We start from the raw sequence: 21,861 nt of genomic DNA on the forward strand, positions 1-21,861 counted from the left end.
GACAGCGAGGCAGGGGGTGGGGAGGTTGGGGAGGGATAACATGGGGAGAAGTGACAGATGTAGGTGTCAGGGGGATGGAGGCAGCAAATGTGTGTACCTATGCAACAATTCTGCATGATCTGCACATGTACCCGAGAACCTAAAGTACAAGAAAAAAAATTTTTAAAAAAGGAAGCACTTATACTCTCATGGAAGGAAAGCCACTTGATGATACCAAGTGACAGGGGTCATTTGTTCTGAAAGGTCAGGGCTGGTCCTGAGCACAGGAAGCATAGTTTGCCCTTAATGTTAAGTGACTTGACAAGTCCTGGAATATTCCCTTACATTCTCAACTAAATCAGGAGCCCAATATGTGTAACTTCCACACATGGAAGGTTTCTAACAAAACCTTGCAGGTTGCCTAGTGGTGGCCCTTTAGTCCTCTGCTATTAGTTCAGCTAGCCACCTCAAACTAGTATGGTGTCTGTCTCTGGTATTAACTGGTACAATCAGAAAGACGAATTCACTCCTTGGTGTATTAGTTTCTGATTGCTATTAAAACAAATTAGCACAAACTTAAGAGGCTTAAAACAACACAAATACATCACATTATAGTTCTATATGTTAGAAGTCTGGCATGGGTCTCATAGGCTAAACTCAAGATGTTGACAGGGCTGTACTCCCTTCTAGAGGCTCTAGGGAGAATCTGTTCTTTGGCTTTTCCCCTTCTAGAGGCTTCCCACATTCCCTGGCTCATGGCCCACTTCCTCCATCTTCAAAGCCAGTGACATTACATCTCTCTGATCATTCTTATGTAGTTATATCTCCCTCTGATCTCAGCCAGGGAACGTCCTCAGTGTTTAAAGATTCACTGTAAAAAGATTTATGTGATTAGATTAAGCCCACTTGGATGGTCCAGGATAATCTCCAAATGTCAACATCAGCAATGTCCCTTTTTGCCATGTAAGGCAACATATTCGCAGATTCTAGGGATTAGGGTTTGGTCATCTTTGGGGGGCATTATTCTGCCTATCACATATGGGTGGGTAAGAATACCCTGAGAGTTCCAGCCGGCAAGCACGGACAAAGAGGGAAAATGAAAATAACTATTGCTGTTGTTTGTGCTTCCCCAATTATTTCTTACAACTTCACAGTATCAGGGAAATAGAAATTATTGTCTTGTTAAGAGATGTAGAACAATCAACAAAGTATGGAACATGTTCCCAAGCACCAATAACTTGGTTCTCTCTTTACAATGTAGAGAAGCAAGCACAAGTGCTCTGTGAATTAGATACTCCACAAACACAGCCAGCTTGCCTCCCAGCAACACAGGCTGATTATATAGGCTGTGCATTTTCTAGTAAAAGGTACATGCCCCTAATCAGCTTTACTGAAACTGCCCTCACTAAGAAACTGTGCGGACATTATTTCCTATGATGCAGGTCCTATAACTGTCCCATTTTACAGGTGAGAAAGTGAATACTTTCTATGATTATGCTACTTGACAAGCTGTTGCTTTCGCTGAACTGGTAAACATACACATCTGGACCCAAAGCCTGATCTTAGTCCTATGTAATATGCCTATTTCTATGTCTATTTGAAAATCCATCTAATCAGTACTTCTTCCCCCTTCTAATTTCAACCCAAAGGAAGTTCTTTCCTGTGACTCTATCTGATCTGACAGTCTACATATGTGGTTTTGGGAGTGTGTGCACACATGTGCCTGCTTGTGCATATGTGTTCAGGAACTCTGTAATTTTTTTCTTCATGAACCTTCACATTTTGAATGCCAAACTTTCTGTCTGATCTCCAATCAGATATGGAGACTTCTGGCTCAGAGGCGGGATAGGTATTGAACACATGCCTTAGAGTCATATCTAGTTTCAAAACTTGGCTAGATCATCACCTGTGAAACACTGGCAAATTACTTGAGTGCCACAAACTTCAATTTTCTTATCTTGTGAGAAGTCAAAAATAATATCTGCCTCACAAGGTCACTGTAGAATTAAAAGAGGTGATATAGATAAAGGACTTGACAGATAATAATCACACAATACATTGTAGTTGATACTCATCAATTCCATGCTATGTTTACCTGCATAAAAATGCTATTCAAAGTTCTTGCCTCTTTGAAAGATGCTTATTGACAACCTCTACTTAAATCAGTGACATTAGCATGACCAATAACCATAGGTTAATTCACATTAGGGTAAGGTGTGTTAATACAATTTTTTTTTTCTAAAGGGCTCTGCCTGCCGGGAGAAGTAGTGCCTGATACTTCTTGAAATTTGCTAATCACATCTGGTTTAGCTTTAGACATTTTCTGGGATTTTTGCCAGCAGCTACGACACTTTAATGGCTACAATAAACCTCAAAGCCTCATCAAATCTTTGCTGTATGTGTGAAAATTATGTCCTCTTCAATTAAACATTCAATCTCAGCTCACACCAAGGCCTTATGGAAAAGGAGGTGAAACCTGAATGGAAATGTAAGATGAAACAGACCGCCACGATCCTGGCCATCTTGCCAGATGGTATTTAGAAGAAAAAGAAATTCATTAGAGAAACTACGGTCTGTATTTTCTTTAAATATTTACTGGGTACCTTTCATGTGTTGAAAACACTGGCATCTCTAAAGATTAGCAGGGCATTTTTGTTTAAATATTCCATGTGTCTGAGGTGGGGGGAGTCATTTCCTCATTTGCCTCTGTGGTACTTCACATGTTTTGGTGAAGGCCGGTACAAAGAAGAAAAGTAACTGAGGCAATGTTCAGTTTTCTTTCCTAGGGCAGCTCTACCAGCTTCAAAAACTCTTGTATTTTCTTAAAATCGGCTGAGGAAAGACTGAGTTGAGTACTAAGAGATCTGAAATGACAAGTCAGAGCCTCCCTAGACAAAATAAGGTGTACCAAAAGTGAGGCGCTGTGGGGGAACCCTTGCCTCTCTACTGTCCTCCCAATTCACTCCTCTTATCCTCTTGATATTTATCATCAAATATACAGGGACGTCAAAGCGAGGCAGTCCCTGGAAGGAGAAGGGAAAAGATCAAACAGGGATCAGGTTTCAGCTCAAAGACTATGGGAGAGGTCAGGCCAAGGGTTTCACAAGGGGCCAAGAGACAAGAAGAAATGGGCATTCAGGAACAGCTATGGAGCAAACAAGCTCGGGTCTTCCTCTGCTATTGCTAACTTTTGCTGCCACGTTGAGGACTGGCCTGGGCCCTAATTCTACCACTAGAGAGGGACAGACAAAAATGTTAGGTGATGGCTTACTATGCTTTATTAGAATATTAATCAAGTTTCTTCACTTCAGGATACAACTGCCAATTCTTCAGGAGAGAGAAAATAGTGACCACAGGTTCACATATGGCATTTCTAAAGGAAGCATCCATTTGGCTGAATTCATTCAACCACATCAATGGAAGAAAAGAAACCCCACATGTTCCTTTAAAAATAATATACAAGATAAAAATATTCACTTGTAACCACTGTCCTTTCCATGTAAGTTTTATGCCCAAAGTAAAAATAAATGGCTCTCTTTGCCACCAGGAGCAGATCTTTCCCACTTTACTTCCATTTCCAAGCTGTTCTCGGCCTCAGACTTAGGTTTCTGAGTACTCTTTCACAATAAACATTTTTAAAATGTTTACTTTATGTCTTGGTGTTAAAATATTCCTGGTTGAAGCCCTTCATTTCCTCAAGCTCTGCTTCTGGCACTCTGGGCTCCATTTCCACATTAACACACTCCCTAATCCTCCATAGAGCTCTTCAATTGGAGTTATACAAGCTCCAAGGCAAGTATTTATATTCTTGGACAAGGAGATGTCTCCACAGTGAAAACACAAGACTCTAGAAATGCCAAAGGAAAATTCCTGCCCAAGCGAGATATATTTTCACCTTTTAAAAAAGCCAAAAAGGGCCTTTCAGCATTTTCTTTTGAATAATTAAATGTGTAAATTAGACTAAAATGGAATGTTAACTGTGGGCCTTACCATCAATATTAGACTCATATAAATCAAACATACAGGAATGTACGTGCACGCGTGTGTGTGTGTGAGATATATATATATTTAAAGCAGCAGAGTAAACTAAGAAAATGTGCGAGTTCTAATTGGATAGACTTGATTAGAGCTCAGTAAATCTGTCTTTTACTGGCTATATGAACATAACTTCTAAGCCTCATTTTTCTCATCTGTAAAATAGGTTTAGTGTAGTTCCAGCTTATTAGGATTATATGAGACAACAGTAAGCATCCAGTAAAGGTTACTACTATTATTAATGTTATAACTACTAAATGTTAGAAAATGTAGGTATAACAAGATACGGATAAAAGAAACAAATGATCAGCACTAATGAAAGACAAGAATTTGAAAATACAGTGCCTCTACACACTGCGTAGAGATGTAAAGTTTCATGAAACCTGTAGTGTACCATCACTGAACTCTGTACCAAGCCCACTCCATGAGCCAGACCTAAACAATCCTCTTAAAACATTTTTTAAAAGTATTCTTAGCTATTATCATAATAACAGAACAGTTTCTATTACCTTCTAGTTGCCTCTTCAGTTTTCTCAAATCTTTTATGAGGTCTTCAAACTTGACTTGGGAGGCCAGAAAGAAATCTTGTGGTTCCGGCAGAGGGAAAACACTCTTTTCTGTTCCAGCTTCCTAAGAGATATGGTAAACAAAAGTACATTATACTTCCCAATTGTCACTTTCAGTTGAAATTCCAAAGCATCAGTGAGGGAAAAAAAAAAAGCTTTTTATTGGATGTCTGAATAAGAATCACAGCAATGCTCCCCTGCTATTCTTAAATCTGGACTAGTGACTTTCAAGTACTTTCTTGTCTTTCATATCTTTTTGGACTTACTGGCAATGAGGTTGGCTATCGCTTTGGCACATGCCAGGTTCTATTTTGCCTCATCAATCAAAGAGAAAATTGTCAGGTCTGTCCTGATTTTGGACACTCTACTTCTATGAATAATGGAACAGGGGAACACATCATAGTACTTAAATTTAAAGCCCCTACTTGGTTTACCCATGCTAGCAATTAGACAAGTCCTCTTTGGGGTATACAAATGGGTGTGAATCAGAAGGTGCTGAATAAGAAGGCACTGCAGGGCTGGGCGCGGTAGCTCACACCTGTAATCCCAGCACTTTGGGAGGCTGAGGCAGGTGGATCACGAGGTCAAGAGATCTAGATCATCCTGGTCAACATGGTGAAACCCCGTCTCTACTAAAAATACAAAAAATTAGCTGGGCATGGTGGCGTGTGCCTGTAATCCCAGCTACTCAGGAGGCTGAGGCAGGAGAATTGCCTGAACCCAGGAGGCAGAGGTTGCAGTGAGCCGAGATCGTGCCATTGCACTCCAGCCTGGGTAACAAGAGTAAAACTCCGTCTCAAAAAAAAAGGTGGCACTGCAATAGAAGATATAATTACCCTTCCCCACCTTTATGGCTTAAAGCTCTTCTGTGTATATGCATGTTCAAATTCTTTGTATATGGATATCTACACACATATACATATATACTTTTTTTGTTTTGAGATAGGGTCTTGCTTTGTCACCCAGGCTTAAGTGCACTGACACAAGCATAGCTTACTGCAGCCTTGACCTCCCAGTCCCAAGTGATCCTTCTAACTCAGCCTCTCTATTAGCTGGGAACACAGATGCATGCCACTATACCCAGCTAATTTTTAATTTTTTGTAGAGATGGGGTCTTGCCATGTTGCCTAGGCTGGTTCCAAACTCCTGGGCTCAGGTGATCCTCCTGCCTAGGCCTCCCCAAAATTCTTCATATATTTGAAAAACTTTTCCAAATGTTGTTTGGCTTATCTTGGGAGACTGAGTGCAGGGTGGGGTATAGTTTTGACAAGCTCCATTGCTGTACCTAATGGAGGATTCTCAGCTGAGAAATGTCTTGAAGGACAAAATCTTCAGGCACATAGAAACATAAGCTGAGCCTGAAATATCTTTTCCAGTCTAGCTTGCTTTCTCCCTGAGTTGTTTAACGTAAGCTTTGTATCTTGCATGTCTTCTCTTCAGTTATTCCTTTCTCTGCGCAGGCTGCTTTGCCAGTTTTCCTTCACATTCCATCTTCCCTACTGCCATTAGGACTAATTCCAAACTCTACAACTGCTCTACAAGGTACTTTATGATCTGGCCTCTGTCTACATCTCTAGCCTCATTTCTACCTTCCTCCTATCTCCAACTCCCTCTAAACTTTCATGAAATAATAGACCTCAATCTCTTGCTTCTAGGCCTTTGTGTATAAAACATTCCCTTTTGACCCTTCCCCAGTGCCTCCTTAAACTTCCTTGTTCACACTCATCCTTCAAGTCTTAAAACATATGTCCTTCCTTAAAGATTTCCCCCTAATTCCCAACTTGTGGATGTTTCTCCTCTGTTCTCTAAGGGCTTATGACATTTACATTATCATAGCATTTATCACCATTGGTTTTTTTCTGTAAGTTATTGAGGTTCAGGTAATGTTTGGTTACATAAGTTCTTTAGTGGTGATTTGTGAGGTTTTGGTGCACCCATCACCCAAGCAGTATACACTACACCCTATTTGTAGTATTTTATCCCTCATCCCCCTCCCACTATTCCCCCCAAGTTCCCACAGTCCATTGTACCATTCCTGTGCCTTTGCATCCTCATAGCTTAGCTCCCACATATCAGTAGGAACATATGATGTTTGGTTTTCCTTTACTGAGTTATTTCACTGAGAATAAGCCTCCAATCTCATCCAGGTGGCTGCAATTGCTATTAATCCATTCCTTTTTATGGGTGAGTAGTATTCCATTGTGTGTGTATATATTACACACACACACACACACACACACACACACACACACAATCATAGTTTCTTTACCTACTCTTTGACTGATGGATATTTGGGTTGGTCCCATGATTTTGCAATTATGAATTGTGCTGCTATGCAAGTCTTTTTTTTCATATAATGACTTATTTTCTTCTGGGTAAATATCCAGTAGTAGGATTGCTGGATCAAATGGTAGTTCTACTTTCAGTTCTTTGAAGAATCTCTACACTGGTTTCCATAGTGGCTGTACTAGTTCACATTCCCACCAACAGTGTAGAAGTGTTCCTTGATGACTGCATCCATGCCAACACCTGCTGTTTTTTTATTATGACCATTCTTGCAGGATAAGGGGGTATCGCATTGTGGTTTTGATTTGCATTTCCCTGATCATTAGTGATGCTGAACATTTCTTCATATGTCTGTTGGCCATTTGTATATCTTCTTTTGAGAACTGTATTTATGTCCTTAGCCACTTTTAGATGGGACTGTTTTTTTTTTTTCTTACTGATTTGAGTTCATTGTAGATTCTGGAGATTAGTTCTTTGTCAGATGTATAGATTGTAAAGATTTTTCTTTCACTCTGTGTATTGTCTGTTTATTCTGCTGACTGTTCCTTTTGTCATTCAAAAGCTCTTTAGTTTAATTAAGTCCCAACTACTTATCTTTGTTTTTATTGCATTTGCTTTTGGGTTCTTGGTCATGAAATCCTTGCCTAAAACAACATCTAGAAGAGTTTTTCCAATGTTATCTTCTAGAATTTTCATAGTTTCAAGTCTTAGATTTAAGTCCTTAATCCATCTTGAGTTGATTTTTGTGTAAGACGAGAGATGAGAATCCAGTTTCATTCTCCTACACATGGCTAGCCAATTATTCCAGCACCACTTGTTGAGAAGGGTGACATTTTCCCAGTTTATGTTTTTGTTTGCTTTGTTGAAGATCAGTTGGCTGTAAGTATTTGGATATATTTCTGGGTTCTCTATTCTGTTCCATTGGTCTGTGTGCCCATTTTTATACCAGTACTACACTGTTTTGTTGACTATGACCTTATAGTATGGTTTGAAATCAGGTAGCGTGATGCCTCCAAATTTCTTCTTTTTGCTTAGTTTTGTTCTGGCTATGTGAGCTCTTTCTTGGTTCCATATGAATTTTAGAATTATTTTTTCTTTTGATGGGCATTGCATTGAATTTTTAGATTGCTTTTGGCAGTATGGTCATTTTCACAATATTGATTCTATCCATTCTTAAGCATAGGATATGTTTCCATTTTTTTGTGTTGTCTATAATTTCTTTCAGCAGTGTTTAGTTTTTCTTGTGGAGGTCTTTTGACTCCTTGGTTAGGTATATTTCAAAGTATTTTATTTTATCATTTGCAGCTGTTGTAAAAGGGGTTGGGCTCTTGATTTGATTCTCCACTTGGTCCCTGTTGGTGTATAGAAGAGCTACTGATTTGTGTACATTAATCTTGTATCTAGAAACTTCGCTGAATTATTTTATCAATTCTAGGAGCTTTCAGGAGGAATCTTTAAGGTTTTCAAGGTAAACAATTCTATCATCAGCAAACAGTGACAGTAAGACTTCCTCTTTACCAATTTGGATGCCCTTTATTTCTTTCTCTTGTCTGATTGCTTTGGTTAGGAATTCCAGTACTATGTTGAAGAGGAGTGGTGAGAGTGGGCATCCTTGTCTTGTTCTAGTTCTCAGAGGGAATGCTTTAAACTTTTCCCCATTCAATATTATGTTGGCTGGGGTTTGTCATAGATGGCTTTTATTACATTGAGATATGTCCCTTGTATGCAGATTTTGCTGAGAATTTTAATCATAAAGGGAGGCTGGATTTTGTTGAATGCGTTTTCTGCATCTATTGAGATGGTCATATGATTTTTGTTCTTAATTCTGTTTATGTGGTATAACACATTTATTGACTTGAGTATGTTAAACCATCCCTGCATCCGTGGTATGAAACCCACCTGATCACTGTGGATTATCTTTTTAATATGCTGTTGAATTCCATTAGCTAGTATTCTGTTAAGGACTTTAGCATCTCATCAAGGATACGGATCTGTAGTTTTCTTTTTTGGTTATGTCCTTTCCTGGTTTTGGTATTAGGGTGATGCTGGCTTCGTAAAATGAATTAGGGAGGATTCCCTCTTTCTCTGTTTTGTGGATAGTGTCAAAAGGATTGGTATCAATTCTTTTTTGAATGTCTGGCAGAATTCTGCTGTGAATCCAACCAGTGCTGAAGTTTTTTGTTGTTGGCAATTTTTTAAATTACCATTTCATTCTTGCTGCTTGTTATTGGTCCATTGAGGGTATCTAATTCTTCCCGATTTAAGCTAAGAGGGTTGTATTTTCCAGGAATTTATCCATCTCTTCTAGGTTTTCTAGATTATGTATCACCATTAATTTTTAAATTGCCATGTTATCTTGTACATCTTCAACACCTCAGAGGCAGAAACTGTGTTTTATTCTCAGTAAACAACATTTAGCATATCAATAAGCTTTATTTTTGGTTTGTGGGCACTATTACAGAGGGCCTATGAGGCACGGTTGTGAGATGTATGTATCTTTAGCAGGAGACATCTAATTTATCACTGTGTTTTCTTGTGGTTTCAGGAATTCTCTTGACCCTTCTTCTTTAAGGCCATTAGCATCATTAGGGATGTTGGATACAGTAGTTGTCCTCCTTTTATCAGAATACAAAGTCCTTTTATTTTTCCCATCTTCATATACTTATTTTACTACTTTAAAAAGGAAGCAGTACCCTTATATGAGGGCCAAGATGGAACAATCTCTAAGATCCTCACCACGAAGCTCCATTCTAATCTATACTGGAAGAACTCAGGTATAGTATCTCTATTTTCTAAAACTGTATCAGATTCAGTCCTGGTTTTGATTGTGTGTGTGTGTGTGTGTGTGTGTGTGTGTGTGTGTGTCTGCACATGCTAGAAGAAGAGGAAATTGCTGCTGAGCATATCAGGCTGATAGCAGCTCTTGTGAAAGCTGCTCAATTAGAGTTCAAAAGGCATGACTCTACATGGGTTTCTTCAAATTTCACAGACCAAGACTTGGACCAAAAACCAGGCATGAGAAGAAGGAAGCAGGGAGCAGGAGTCACCTTTCTTCAGCTAATTGCTCATCATCACTAACCACAAAAATCATCACTTAGGCTCTTAGAGGAAAGGGCTAGTTTCATAAATCACATAATTCTACACTCTTGTTGAGTGAAATACATTTTGCACAGTAAAAGCTAGAAGAACACCACACTAATGTGGGCTTATTTTTCTTAGACTGGGCCATCCCATGTTTGAAACGGTTCTCAGTGTAAGATTTTCTTCTGTGAAGCTGATTCCACTGGGTTCAGCTCTCTTCAACCACAACTATATTCCACAGGCAAATTTCAGTCTTCCCACACAATGCATTTGACTTGGTTGAGGTAGGCACTACCAATAAATCTGCCCATGCCAACCTAGTGTTAGAAATGTCATCATCAAAGATACTTCAGGATGATTCTTCTGCCACATTAGTACCTGCTGTCAAAACCTAGGGTATGTGCATATGTGGCCTGCTACTGCTCCTTAATTTCCTGAAGCTAAACACACCTTCCCCACTCTACCAGAAAACAGCTCTCGTCTCCTCATAGCTAGTTCTTTGCAGATGCCACTTATTACACATTTGTGAATATTAACATTATATCCAGTTCAGCAAGTTTTATCAGACATCTGTATTGTAGACAATAAAAAGAGACAATGGCCAGGCATGGTGGCTCATGCCTGTAATCCCAGCACTGTGGGAGGCTGAGGCGGGTGGATCACTTAAGGCCAGGAGTTCAAGACCAGCCTGTTCAACATGATGAAACCCCTTCTCTACTAAAAATACAAAAAATATTAGCCGGGCATGGTGGTGTACACCTGTAGTCCCAGCTACTCAGGAGGCTGAGGCATGAGAATCACTTGAACCCAAGCGGCGGAGGTTGCAGTGAACCAAGAGTGCACCACTGCACTCCAGCCTGGCAACAGAGCGAGATTCTATCACAATTAAAAAAATAAATTAAAAAAAAAAAAAAAAAAAGAATGAGACAGGCAACGATGCATTCTGAACCTTAAGAACCAATGCCAAGGTAATTCCTCATAAGAATAAGATGTATCTTGAGAGAGATTCAAATAAAATACTTCCAGGCTTCAAAGGTGAGGGCTTTAAAGCCTTCTTCCAAAGATCAGGATGTTAGCAATGACCTCATAGAAGGGCCATGTAAGATTACACTAAGTTATCTTTGACTACATCTTTTTTTTACTTTTACAAGTGATACATGTTCATTATGTTTAGTATTGGAAAGACAGAAGACAGTAAAAAAAACTCTTACAATCCTAACATCTAGCAAGAAAAATTTTAATATTTTTTTTCAGTTTTTTCTGTGTGTTTGTGTATATTTATATTTATCTATTACATCTTTGGTATTATATGTTATTTTGAAACACAAGCTTGTAAATTAAAAGCAGATCTCTCCTATACACTTTTGATAGCATTATATTATTCCAGTGTGTGACTCTATTATAATTTATTTGACCTTGGTCTCTATCATTGGACATCTTCCAAAATTTTTCCAATATTTTGCTATTATAAACTATTATAAGCAAATAGTAATTACATCTGTAGTTATTTTCTTAGGGTAGAAATTTATTAAAAGCTTACACATATTTCTAGAGCTTCTGATACAGAAAGGTCAAAAACCTTGCTTTTGATCCTTTTGCAGTTCATGAGCATGATGGATTGGGTGTTCATATGCATGTGTAAAATGTGCCACCATCGAACTTTGTTATAATGTGGGCACATTACCTGTCTGACATGAAGAAAAAAGAAAATGAAAGGAATAAATGAAAAAATTGGGGTAAAAAGGGAAACAAAAAAGAGAAAAAACAATCTTGCTTTCCCATAAAGCATATATGTATAGATTAGGAAAATGCATCCCCTGTAGATAGGAACAGCTTTATGGGCAAACAGCTTGACAAGCACATGGTATCTTTATGTGAATTTTTTATTTTAAAGTGTGCCCCTTATAGGATATATAATTTGGTGAGTCAAGGGCAGGCTAGATATGAGACCTAGAGACCTTACACAGAGAATAACCTGATTTACCATACGTGACAGTCCTGAGAAAGGTTTGATCAATTTACAGTACTAATTCTACATATCTAGTTGACAATTTATGTCTTCTATATGTCTTTTATAAATTGCCTGTTATATATTTTGCCATTTTTAAAAAATAAGAAAGAACGTTCTTTTTTTCTTAATTCTCAAGAGTTCATGGTCTATTATGTGGTAAACATTTTCCCAGTATGTTTTTTTGTATTTGGTTTTAAGTCATTTTTGAGATACTAATGTGTTTTTAAATTTTAATTAGGAATTAAAGTTTTTTAGTTTTATGCATTGAAAGTTATCATTCTAATCTTTTATGGTTTCTGCCTACTTGAACAGTTTGAAAGAACTTTGCTACTTCAAAGTCAGAAAACTACCTATACTTTTGTCATGTCTTTTATGATTTTATTTTCATTTATTTCTATATGTAACTCTTTTGTTCTTGAAAAATTTGCTCTGGTCTCTGGTACAAGGTCTAGGAGATAATTCAGTTTCTTCCTCTTCCCAATTACTTGAAATTTTTCCTTTATTACATACTTAACACATATTTTTTTAGATCCATTTCTGAGATTTCCTTTCTATGTTCTTAAGTTTTTTGATGTTACTCTATCATTCCACACTTATAATTATTACAGCTCTATAATACATTAGCATATATAAATGAATGATTCTCTCTTCATGTTTAAATCCTGGCCAAATGTTGTTTATTTTTACATATAATATTTAAAATTATTTTGTCAGTTTCCAAGATTGATTAGAATTCTGACTGATACTTCCAACAGAGAACATGATGCCACTCCTTATTGTGGTAAAACAAAAAAACAAAAAACCCCACATAGCATGATATCTACTCTCCTAAATTTTTAAGTGTACAGTATAGTATTGTTAGCTATAAGCACATTGTTGTACCGATCTCTAGAACTTTTCCATCTTACATGATTGAAACTCCATATCCTCAATTCTCCATTTCTGCATTCCTCCATCAGTCATTCTTCTTTGTTCCTTCAGTTTGACTACTTTAGATACTCATATAAGTGGAATCATGCAGTATTTGCCCTTCTATGACTGGTTTATTTTCACTTAGCGTTATGTCTTCAAGGCTGATCCATGTTGCAGCATATGACAGTATTTATTCTTTATGGCTGAGTAATGTTCTGTAGTACATATATGCATTTTCTTTACCTGTTCATCTATTGACAGACATTTAGATTGTTTCCAAATCTCAGCTATTGTGAACAATGTTTCAATGAATATGAGAGGAAAAATGTCTCTTTGAGATCCTGGTTTCAATTCTTTTGGATAAATACCCAGAAGTGAGATTATTTGATCATACGGTAGTTCTATTTTTAATTTTTTGAGGAAACTCCCTACTATTTTCCATAGCAGCTCCACCATTTTATGTTCCCACCAATAGTGCTAACAGGTTCCAATTTTTCTACATCCTTGTCAACACTTGCTATTTTCTGTGTGGGAGGGTTTTGGTTTTGGTTTTTATTAACAGCCATCCTAATAGGCATGAAGGGATATCTTACAGTAGTTTTGATTTGCATTTCCCTGGATTAGTGATGTTGGTACCTATTGGCTATTTGTTTGTCTTATTTGGAGAAATGTCTCTTCAAGCCCATTACCCATATTTAAAAATAGGTTTTTTTTTTCTTAACTCTGTTTTTAAATTCTTATGACTTTCAGTAGAATTATGTAAATTTATTCACAAAGGTCTGTACTTTTCTAGTTAAGTCTGTAACATATATTGGTAATGTTACTAGGAGATTTTTCCCAAAAGATCTTTAAATTTATTATTTCTAGAGAAGAGTAATGAGAAAAAGTGAAGTTTTATAAAAAGGCTAGAGACAAAGATACTTTCAGTTAGGGAGAACATCAGAAGTAAAAAAAAGCACAGGGTGTGTTTGGAAAACATCAGGTCTTGAGTTGGATCACAGAATATGTGTAGTGGGAAAGTAATAAAAGCGAGGTTGTAAAAGATTGGAATTAAATTGGTAGAGTCCTAATTCATTTGAAAATGGGGAGCCACTTCTGTTTTGAGTAGAAAAGCAATATGATCAGAGCTGTGTCAAGAGGGTCTGGGGTGGCTTAGAGGTGTAGAACCTAGAGATAAAGAGCTGAGCTGGAAAGCAACTGAAATTCTCCAGGAGAGCCATCTTAAAACCTGGGTAAGCTGGGGTCAGCAGGAAAACAAAGCAAAACAGGGAAGACATAAGAAACAACTCAGTCGAAGGACAGAGAGGAGCCAGGGGAGGACAAAGTTTCTTGCCCGAATAACCAAAAACTATAAAAAACTATGACATTCTTAATAGAAATCGGGGAGAAGTTTGAGGAGGAGGAAATGATGAGTCTAGCTAGCTAGACTGAGAATAGTTAGATAAGCCCACCAGGAGAGTAGAAGAAATTAAGAAGTTTATCAGTGCCTCACTTGTCTTCTGGATGAAATTGCAGGCCTACTGAAAACAAGGCCCTGGGATCATTACTATTCTTCCCCCTATGCCTAAGGAACAATTCTGCTTACAGGGACAGATAGGCAGAAGTCCTGACAACATTTACTTTGAGATTTTTACTATTCATATTGATTGCTATATTTCTCAACCTTTTACAACAATACCTCTTTCTTCTCAAAATCACAACTCCTTTTTCTCAATTTAACAAGAAGGAATAAAACAGAAAATTCTGCTCAGATGGATTCTCACAGAAATGCTTATTTTTAATTGTAAATGCCCTCTAAGCAAAAAAGATGGATTTTTCAAATTCCACATCTTCAGCCTGTTCACAGATTCATTACTGATAAAATATTGGGTATTACTGAGTCTTACTTTCCTAATTTTTGCTCTGCATCATCAGAATACAGTTTCAACTACAACCAATTACTGAATGGATCTAGATTTCACAGAGAACCTCACACTCTGGCCATAAAGCACTAAGGCAACTAGGGGGTCTCTCTGAAGCTACCATATAGTCTATTGAGACTCAGAAGATTTATACCACTGAATAATGCTTCTATTCATAACTCAATTAAATTATCTTGGTTTCAGCATGCTCATCTGTAAACCAAGGAGCTGGGGAGCTCTCATATTCTATGTTGGGCTTGCAATTCATCCATTCATCTAACCACCATCATCCAACTTATGAATGCCAACAATGAGTAACACTTGAAAGTTTTCCACATAATGCCATTTCTTACCTGATCATAGTAACGCAGGTAATACTTCACAACGTAGTCCACCAGATTAATCCCATTATCCTAAGTTTAAAAGAGAAATTTACATAAAAATCATTCCCATGAGACTGTCATGTTACATGGTTGAGAGATGAAATCTCAGGTTGAGAAACTTCTAATTTGCAAAAACTGGCTTTAGTTCTCTTCCATGGTAGCAAGGTTTTCCTTCCTCTGCTTCATCCTATCCATCTACTATGCCAATTACACAAAGAAATTACACTGAACTATACTTTGTGGGGAAAAACAAACAGATAATCCATAAAACTTCTGAAATAATGGCTAAAACAAACAAAAAATCGTCTCCTTGTGTTTTCTGGCATAAAGCCAAGACAGGAGGGGGCAGGGAGAGCTAAAGGGAACCGGGGCCTAGAACAGAAAAGCACCCCTCCCTTCCCACCTTTCAAAAAATGTGTGTTCTTAATGGTGTGAAAAACAATCCAGGCCAGCTTAAAAGGAGCACCACGCCACTTTATGACCCCAGGAGGCCAGGGGGGAGCAGGCCCTCCCACAAGGCAGCCTTTGTGTCCTGTTCACTTGGGTCTAATTCTAATTTGCCTGTGTGTTTCCCCTCCCTGCGCCCCCCTGCCCGCCATGGGATGCCTAGATATGGGCTGGTTGTTTCTAAAGAGGTAGCTCGGCAGGGGTGTGGAGCCAAGTGATCATCAGGCTCACAGAGTTTGACAGTAGACCCCAGCCCAATTGTTGTGGCAAAAGAATAATTGGTGATTCAACATTGCTCTGCCACTCAAGAATCAGTAAAGTACTAGCAGCCAACACTAAACTCAGTCTCCAGCCTTTGCAGGATGCTGGTACTGTATGCTATCTGTTTTGTTCTCTCATTGAGCAGCAGGTCAATACCTAATTGTGTATGTCAGAGAACACATACACATAATGGGAATTAGATCACTGAAAATAAGGTCTAACATGAAAAAATAAAAACGTCTGTATTCAAAGGTCAAAAGAAAGCAAGAAAAAATGCGTGCTCTAATATAAATGATTGTTTTGGGGGAGGACAGAGATACATGGAACAATGTGGAATACTTTTTTTTTTAATTAAAGATAAAGAAGGAAAATAATGGCAAATCAAAGAAACTTATGAAAAATAAATACCCGACTTTTGACATCCTTGAGTTTGGGCAGAATTTCTAAGCTATATCCATCGGCTTGTCCCCGAGTTCTATTTCCTCCATTCATATAATTTCCAAAAGCCAGAATGAGAGCTAAAATATCCTTCACACTCTTCATGTGCAGCAAGCCCTGTGACAGCAAACACCAATCATTATGGAGCTGAACTCCAAATGCACCCATGTTCATTCAATAACAAATATTTACTGAGTACTCAATCGGCTGTTGGGTGGCTTAGTACCAAAAGGATTAACAGTTAGTGAAATAAAAAACACACTTGACTAAGCCGTGTCTTTACAAACACATTAACAGCCATTATTTTCTACCCCCTCAACAAATTATAAACAGTGCATGTTTTAATACATGAGGATTAACTAATAGTTCTATATTTTCATTTGAGTCAGTTTAATTTTTAATACTTATTTTAAAGTAGACATTATAAAAAGGGAGCTGGCATAGTAAGGCTTAGCCTTGGGTGACTTCTAGGTAGAAAAGGGGTTACCTTTATGAGGATGTATTTCAGGCCTATTTATCTACATAGCCAATACAGTTAAATGCAGAGAAGACACAGAAAAAGTATGTTCTTTTTTATCCTTGGATATAATTTTCAGAGGTAAACTGTAATCATTTTAAGGCCATAGGCCATTTTTAATAAATTTATTAAACTTACATTTATTAAGTCCTTGTATTTCTATTAACCTTTACAATTTCAAGCTGCTTAGAATTTTCTTTGGCTCCCTGTCTCATTTGTTTTTCCCTTTATCTATTTTTTACTTCAAGTACAAATTTTCCAATTTAAACATTTTTCTTTATAGTCTTAATTGATCTTCTGCCCCCATCTTTTATTTCAGGGTAAAAAAAGAAAGAAAAATTAAGCTCCAGGCAGACTTCTTTATCTGCTCCTGCCTTTCAGGTATTATTAGTGAGTGTATAATTATACTTTGGTAATATTTATTTTTTCTCCATTGAAATATTTCATATCTTGGAGAAAAAAAAATCATGCCTCCAAATAAGGAACAAAGTACTACAGTATTTGTGGAGAAGAATAACATGTCCTTAAAGAGCAACTGTGAGAAAAAGCCAGGTGCTAGAATTTAACTTTATAATGAACATCAGTGTAGTAAAACAAACTAAAATTTATTTGCCAATGACTCATTGTCAGTCATTTTACTTATCAAGTCTCTGGAATCCTTTTACTTTATTAGGTTGACAGATTTCAGATGATCAAATGCATGGATCTAAAGCAAAATCTCTTCTGCAATCCCAATTGTAAAATAGGAAACAGATCATGCTATTTAGATTGGTTTTCAGTGGCCAGTATGTACTTTGGAAGATATTCAGAGTTTTTTAGAAGCAATCTGTGAAAGTGTCATTTTTTTCCCTCCTTCTCCCTCTTCTTCTGTGTGCATCTCTTTCTCTCTCTCTCTCTCTCTGTCTCTCTCAGGCAGGATAATCATCAAATTTACACTTAGAAAAACATAAAATCTGTGTCTAAAAAGGTTTCTATAATGGCACTACAGTGTTCTTTCCCACTTTCTCCCTTACTCTCAATCAGAGCAACGCTATCTTTTAAATTAGACAGCAAACATACCTTAGAAGCTCGTGTGATGATCTCTACCTTTCTGTGCAAGGAGGTGATACCCTCAGAAAAGATAGATCTGAAGATTATGCACTGGGCACGCTCAGCAAAATTAGGAATCTGGGCTAACTCATGTAAAAATCTGTAAAAAAGAAAAGGAATCATCTAGCTTCACATACAGTCACAAGAAAAATAAAAAGATAGCTGAAAAAGATCCACTTTGAGAACATTCTTTATCTGACAATCTCAACAACTATAAAAGATGTCGGATAGGTAGACTCAAGGAATTCCAAGGGCATGGGTACCATTGCTGACAACAGGGACACTTTTTAAAGGGGTTCTATCATGATGAATAAATGTATGGTATATAAATTCCTTTGGGAACAGAAAGTTAATGCAAGTATACTGAACAAGTTATCTATCTCCTGCTACCCAAACAAGAGACTGAACCCAAATGGAAAGCCCTAGTCTTCAACATGTGAGAAAAATTATACAATAAACTCCCTCATAATGGAGCATTCTCTAAAGGTGTATTTATATAGGCTAAGCAAACTGAAGACTTGAGGCAAATGTCTACAGACAAGTGATTTAAAAAAAATCTCTTACTGAAGTGATATTGCTACTATTTTTGCTCAATGAGTTACATAATCATCTATAATGATCACATTCTACAGATATTTGTTTACTTTTTCACATTAACTTTCACATATAGACATAGTTTATAGCTCAGTATTTAGAACAAAGCAGGCACTCATTAAGTAGACTACCTAAAGTTTCCTCAAAAATATGGCAAGACAGATCTTAAAAGCTAAAGGTGAGTACTGACCTACACACAGTAGCTCACTGTGTGAGCAGTTGGGCACTGGTTCCCTTTGCAAAACTGAGTTGGAAGAGCTACATATTCTCCAGGCCAACCACCAGAGGAAGGGGTATAAACGAAAATGGGTGGAAACAGTTGGACATGAATTCTGAAAAGGAAAGAATCCACTAAGAGCCATTTATTTCATTCTGGAGTTGAGATGATGATTAACTGATATTTCTGAAAGTCTTAGTCAACTCATAATGTCATTACCATGGAATTTTTGCCATCTCTCACCATAAACGGTTTTACATAGGAACAAAGCTGGAGCCTACTTCTTTCTATACCTGAAGATATCTTCTTGGCTTATATTCTCTGTACCGCCTCTACTTTTAGGGAGATTTGGGTTTTAATAACTTTCTATCAATTGATTTTGTATTTATTCCACAACTAGGTCATAATCCACAATCATTTTTTAGATGACATTCCATTAAAGCAAGGAATATTCATAAAAGAAAACACAGTCTTGTTTTAAAGTTCAATGACCCATTATTATGAAAATTATATGATGTAGTATAAAAGCAGAAACTCATAGGAATTTGTAAATTACTTCTTTATGAATGTAATACTAAACAATTCACTGATTGTGATTGAAATCAGGGGTATCATCAATTTTTACAAATATATAAGAAATAAGGCCGGGCGCAGTGGCTTATGCCTATAATCCCAGCACTTTGGGAGGCTGAGGTGGGTGGATCATGAGGTCAAGAGATAGAGACCATCCTGGTCAACATGGTGAAACCCCGTCTCTACTAAAAAATACAAAAATTAGGGGGGCATGGTGGTGCGTGCCTGTAGTCCCAGCTACTCGGGAGGCTGAGGCAGGAGAATTGCTTGAACCCAGAAGGCAGAGGTTGCGGTGAGCCGAGATCATGCCATTGCATTCCAGTCTGGGTAACAACAGCGAAACTCCGTCTCAAAAAAATAAAAAAAATAAAAAATAAATAAAAAGCTCACAGGACTGAGAGCATCTGGTCTTGTAATGAGTCTTGGTAAGATGTATTTATTCAGATTCTGAGCTATTTTGAAAGAAGGGCCTTGCATGTCTCCCCTTCCAAATGTGACCATAAGATGTTATTCAGGACGTCTCATGTACACTTCCCATTTAAAATGAACACAGTGAGCCAAGCAGTTACAGATACCACATGAGAAAATATACAGATCAATGCCTCAGCTCACCTAAAAGGATTTAGATGAAAAGCAGGAAATGCTGGATGAATAGTTACTCATAGTCTCAAAAGAGGAAGTGTAGGACCGATATGAGGAGAGAAGACCATAGTCTTATAAATGTATCTTATGCAATAAAGGGTAAGATCGAATTGCAAGGCTCTCTAGGTTTAAAGGCCTTATGGGGGTTAGGTCTTGTACTGGAAAAAGTCTTAGAACATCTTAATGTTCCAATGTCCTCTTTATGCAGAAGGGCCCTGAACCCATACACAGAGTTGCAGCAGGGAGAAAAGAGAATTTTATGTTACTTTTGGAAAGAACTGAAAATTAATATGAGAAGATCAGTAACCAAGAATGTCAGTCTCCTTCAGGAATGTATGAGGCATGTACAATGTGTCAGGGACCATGCTAGGGCCTGGGAACAGAGCTTAATTTACAATCCCTTCTTGATAATCTGAGAAGTAATTCAGCAATTACTGTGGAGTGTGAATAAGTGCTATCGGTGATGGACTGGATCCAGAAGAGGAGCTAGAAAACCAAAGGCAGGACACTAAAGTGTCATGGGGGGACAGTATCAGCTAGGGTCCCCAGAGCCCTGTGATGCTCATGCATAACACGTGAGAAACTGCCAAGAGAGCCATGATAGGCTGAAGGGGTATCTGTGGGGGAAGTGAGTAGAAGGCAGATGCTAAAATAATGTTCTGTATTCTAAAATGAAGGGTTTCAACTTTTTCTGAATGAATGAAGGGTTTGAAACAGGAAAGTGACAGTTTCTGCTTTTTGTTTTAGAAAATCTCCATGGCAGCAGCTCAGTTGATTGGATGGGATAGGAAATTTGAGGCTGGGAGACCTCTTGGACCACAGCTGTAGTCTTCCAAGAGGAAAGGTAAGAGGGCCTTGTGGTATGAATGGTGAGGGGCAAATGGATGAGGAAGTTACTAAGGCAAGACCGTGAGTAATCTAACTCGAAGAGATGTTGTGAAGAGTCCAGGATGACTTTGGAGTTTTGGCTTGGATGCTTGGTATAAAGTGAAAATACAAAATAATAAAGAAGCAAATTTGGAAAAAAAAAATAGGGTTTTATGACCCTTGCCATTCTAAAACAGCCATACAAAGACCACTACAGCTCTTCTCTTATTTATTTGGCAAGGTACCAGAGGTATAGGTTACTTTGAAGGCTGTGAAGCAAGCATCTGATAAATATCTTCTCTTCCCCTGTCCCACTCCATTACGGTTTTATCCTCTACCCTCAAGAGCAAAAACAGTAGCTCTCTCAAATATTCCCAAGCATGGGATCTTAGACACTGGGCCTTAGTACTTAGGAATATTTATGGATTGAGTTCCTTTTGGACTAGTCTAACTTTACATTCTAGGTTCATTAAGAAAGAAAAAAAAAAGAAAGAAGACTAAATATTCCCAAAAGAGGCCACAAATGCAGGATCCTTCCCTTCTTTCTCCAATACATGCTAATGTTTCCAGGAGGGACTGTAACTTCGGCTTCTAATATATGAAAGAAGTTCTGTGTCTCACATTGTTTGGGTGACATATCCACAGGAGGAACTCAGCTGACAGGTGGAATGATGCAATGTGGCCCATCGTTTTTAAGGGACTGACATTTTATTTATTATGCCTAAATTTCTGAATGGTATTACTTAAGGTGTATGTGCACACAGGCAATACACAGCATAAGTGAATGTTGTGACCTGCATCCTTTGATGGAGGAGTACATGAACAGAGCCTACTGTGTGGGGTTCCCAAAGCAGCTGTGGACCCTCATGAAACATCACAAAAGGCTATGTATAGTGTTGTCGCCCTAGGCCATAAGGAGTGTGAATCAGGCCAAATCAAACCCAGTAAAGCCTCACCTTACAACTATTACCAGGCAGCATAAGAAAAGTCAAGAATTATCCCTAGAGGGAGTGGTTCTCAGACAGCCTGGTCCCAAGCAGACAACACCTTTACAGGGAATGG

At 37.9% G+C, this 21,861-nt stretch overlaps 1 protein-coding gene and 1 non-coding gene across 13 annotated transcripts in view; one reads left to right on the top strand and one right to left on the bottom strand.

Moving 5' to 3' along the window:
• Window positions 1-21,861, bottom strand: part of FMN1 (formin 1) — a 415,109-nt gene that overhangs the window by 114,370 nt on the left and 278,878 nt on the right. For all 12 annotated transcript variants that reach the window (XR_008474691.2, XM_078334424.1, XM_035259914.3 and 9 more), the window contains 4 exons: window positions 17,877-18,006; window positions 16,271-16,417; window positions 15,125-15,184; window positions 4,524-4,644 (listed from right to left, as the gene is read on the bottom strand). Coding sequence is in view for 11 of the 12 variants with exons in the window: in XM_078334424.1 (XP_078190550.1) it covers window positions 4,524-4,644; window positions 15,125-15,184; window positions 16,271-16,417; window positions 17,877-18,006 (458 nt within the window). In the remaining variant the exon portion in view is untranslated. The remainder of the gene's footprint in view (window positions 1-4,523; window positions 4,645-15,124; window positions 15,185-16,270; window positions 16,418-17,876; window positions 18,007-21,861) is intronic.
• On the top strand, window positions 11,537-11,641 carry LOC118145423 (small nucleolar RNA U13). The gene has a single exon (XR_004730538.1). It is a non-coding gene; the product is annotated as a small nucleolar RNA U13 (small nucleolar RNA).

The sequence above is a fragment of the Callithrix jacchus genome, chromosome 8 (genome assembly GCF_049354715.1).
Source record: "Callithrix jacchus isolate 240 chromosome 8, calJac240_pri, whole genome shotgun sequence".
NCBI lineage: Eukaryota > Metazoa > Chordata > Mammalia > Primates > Cebidae > Callithrix > Callithrix jacchus.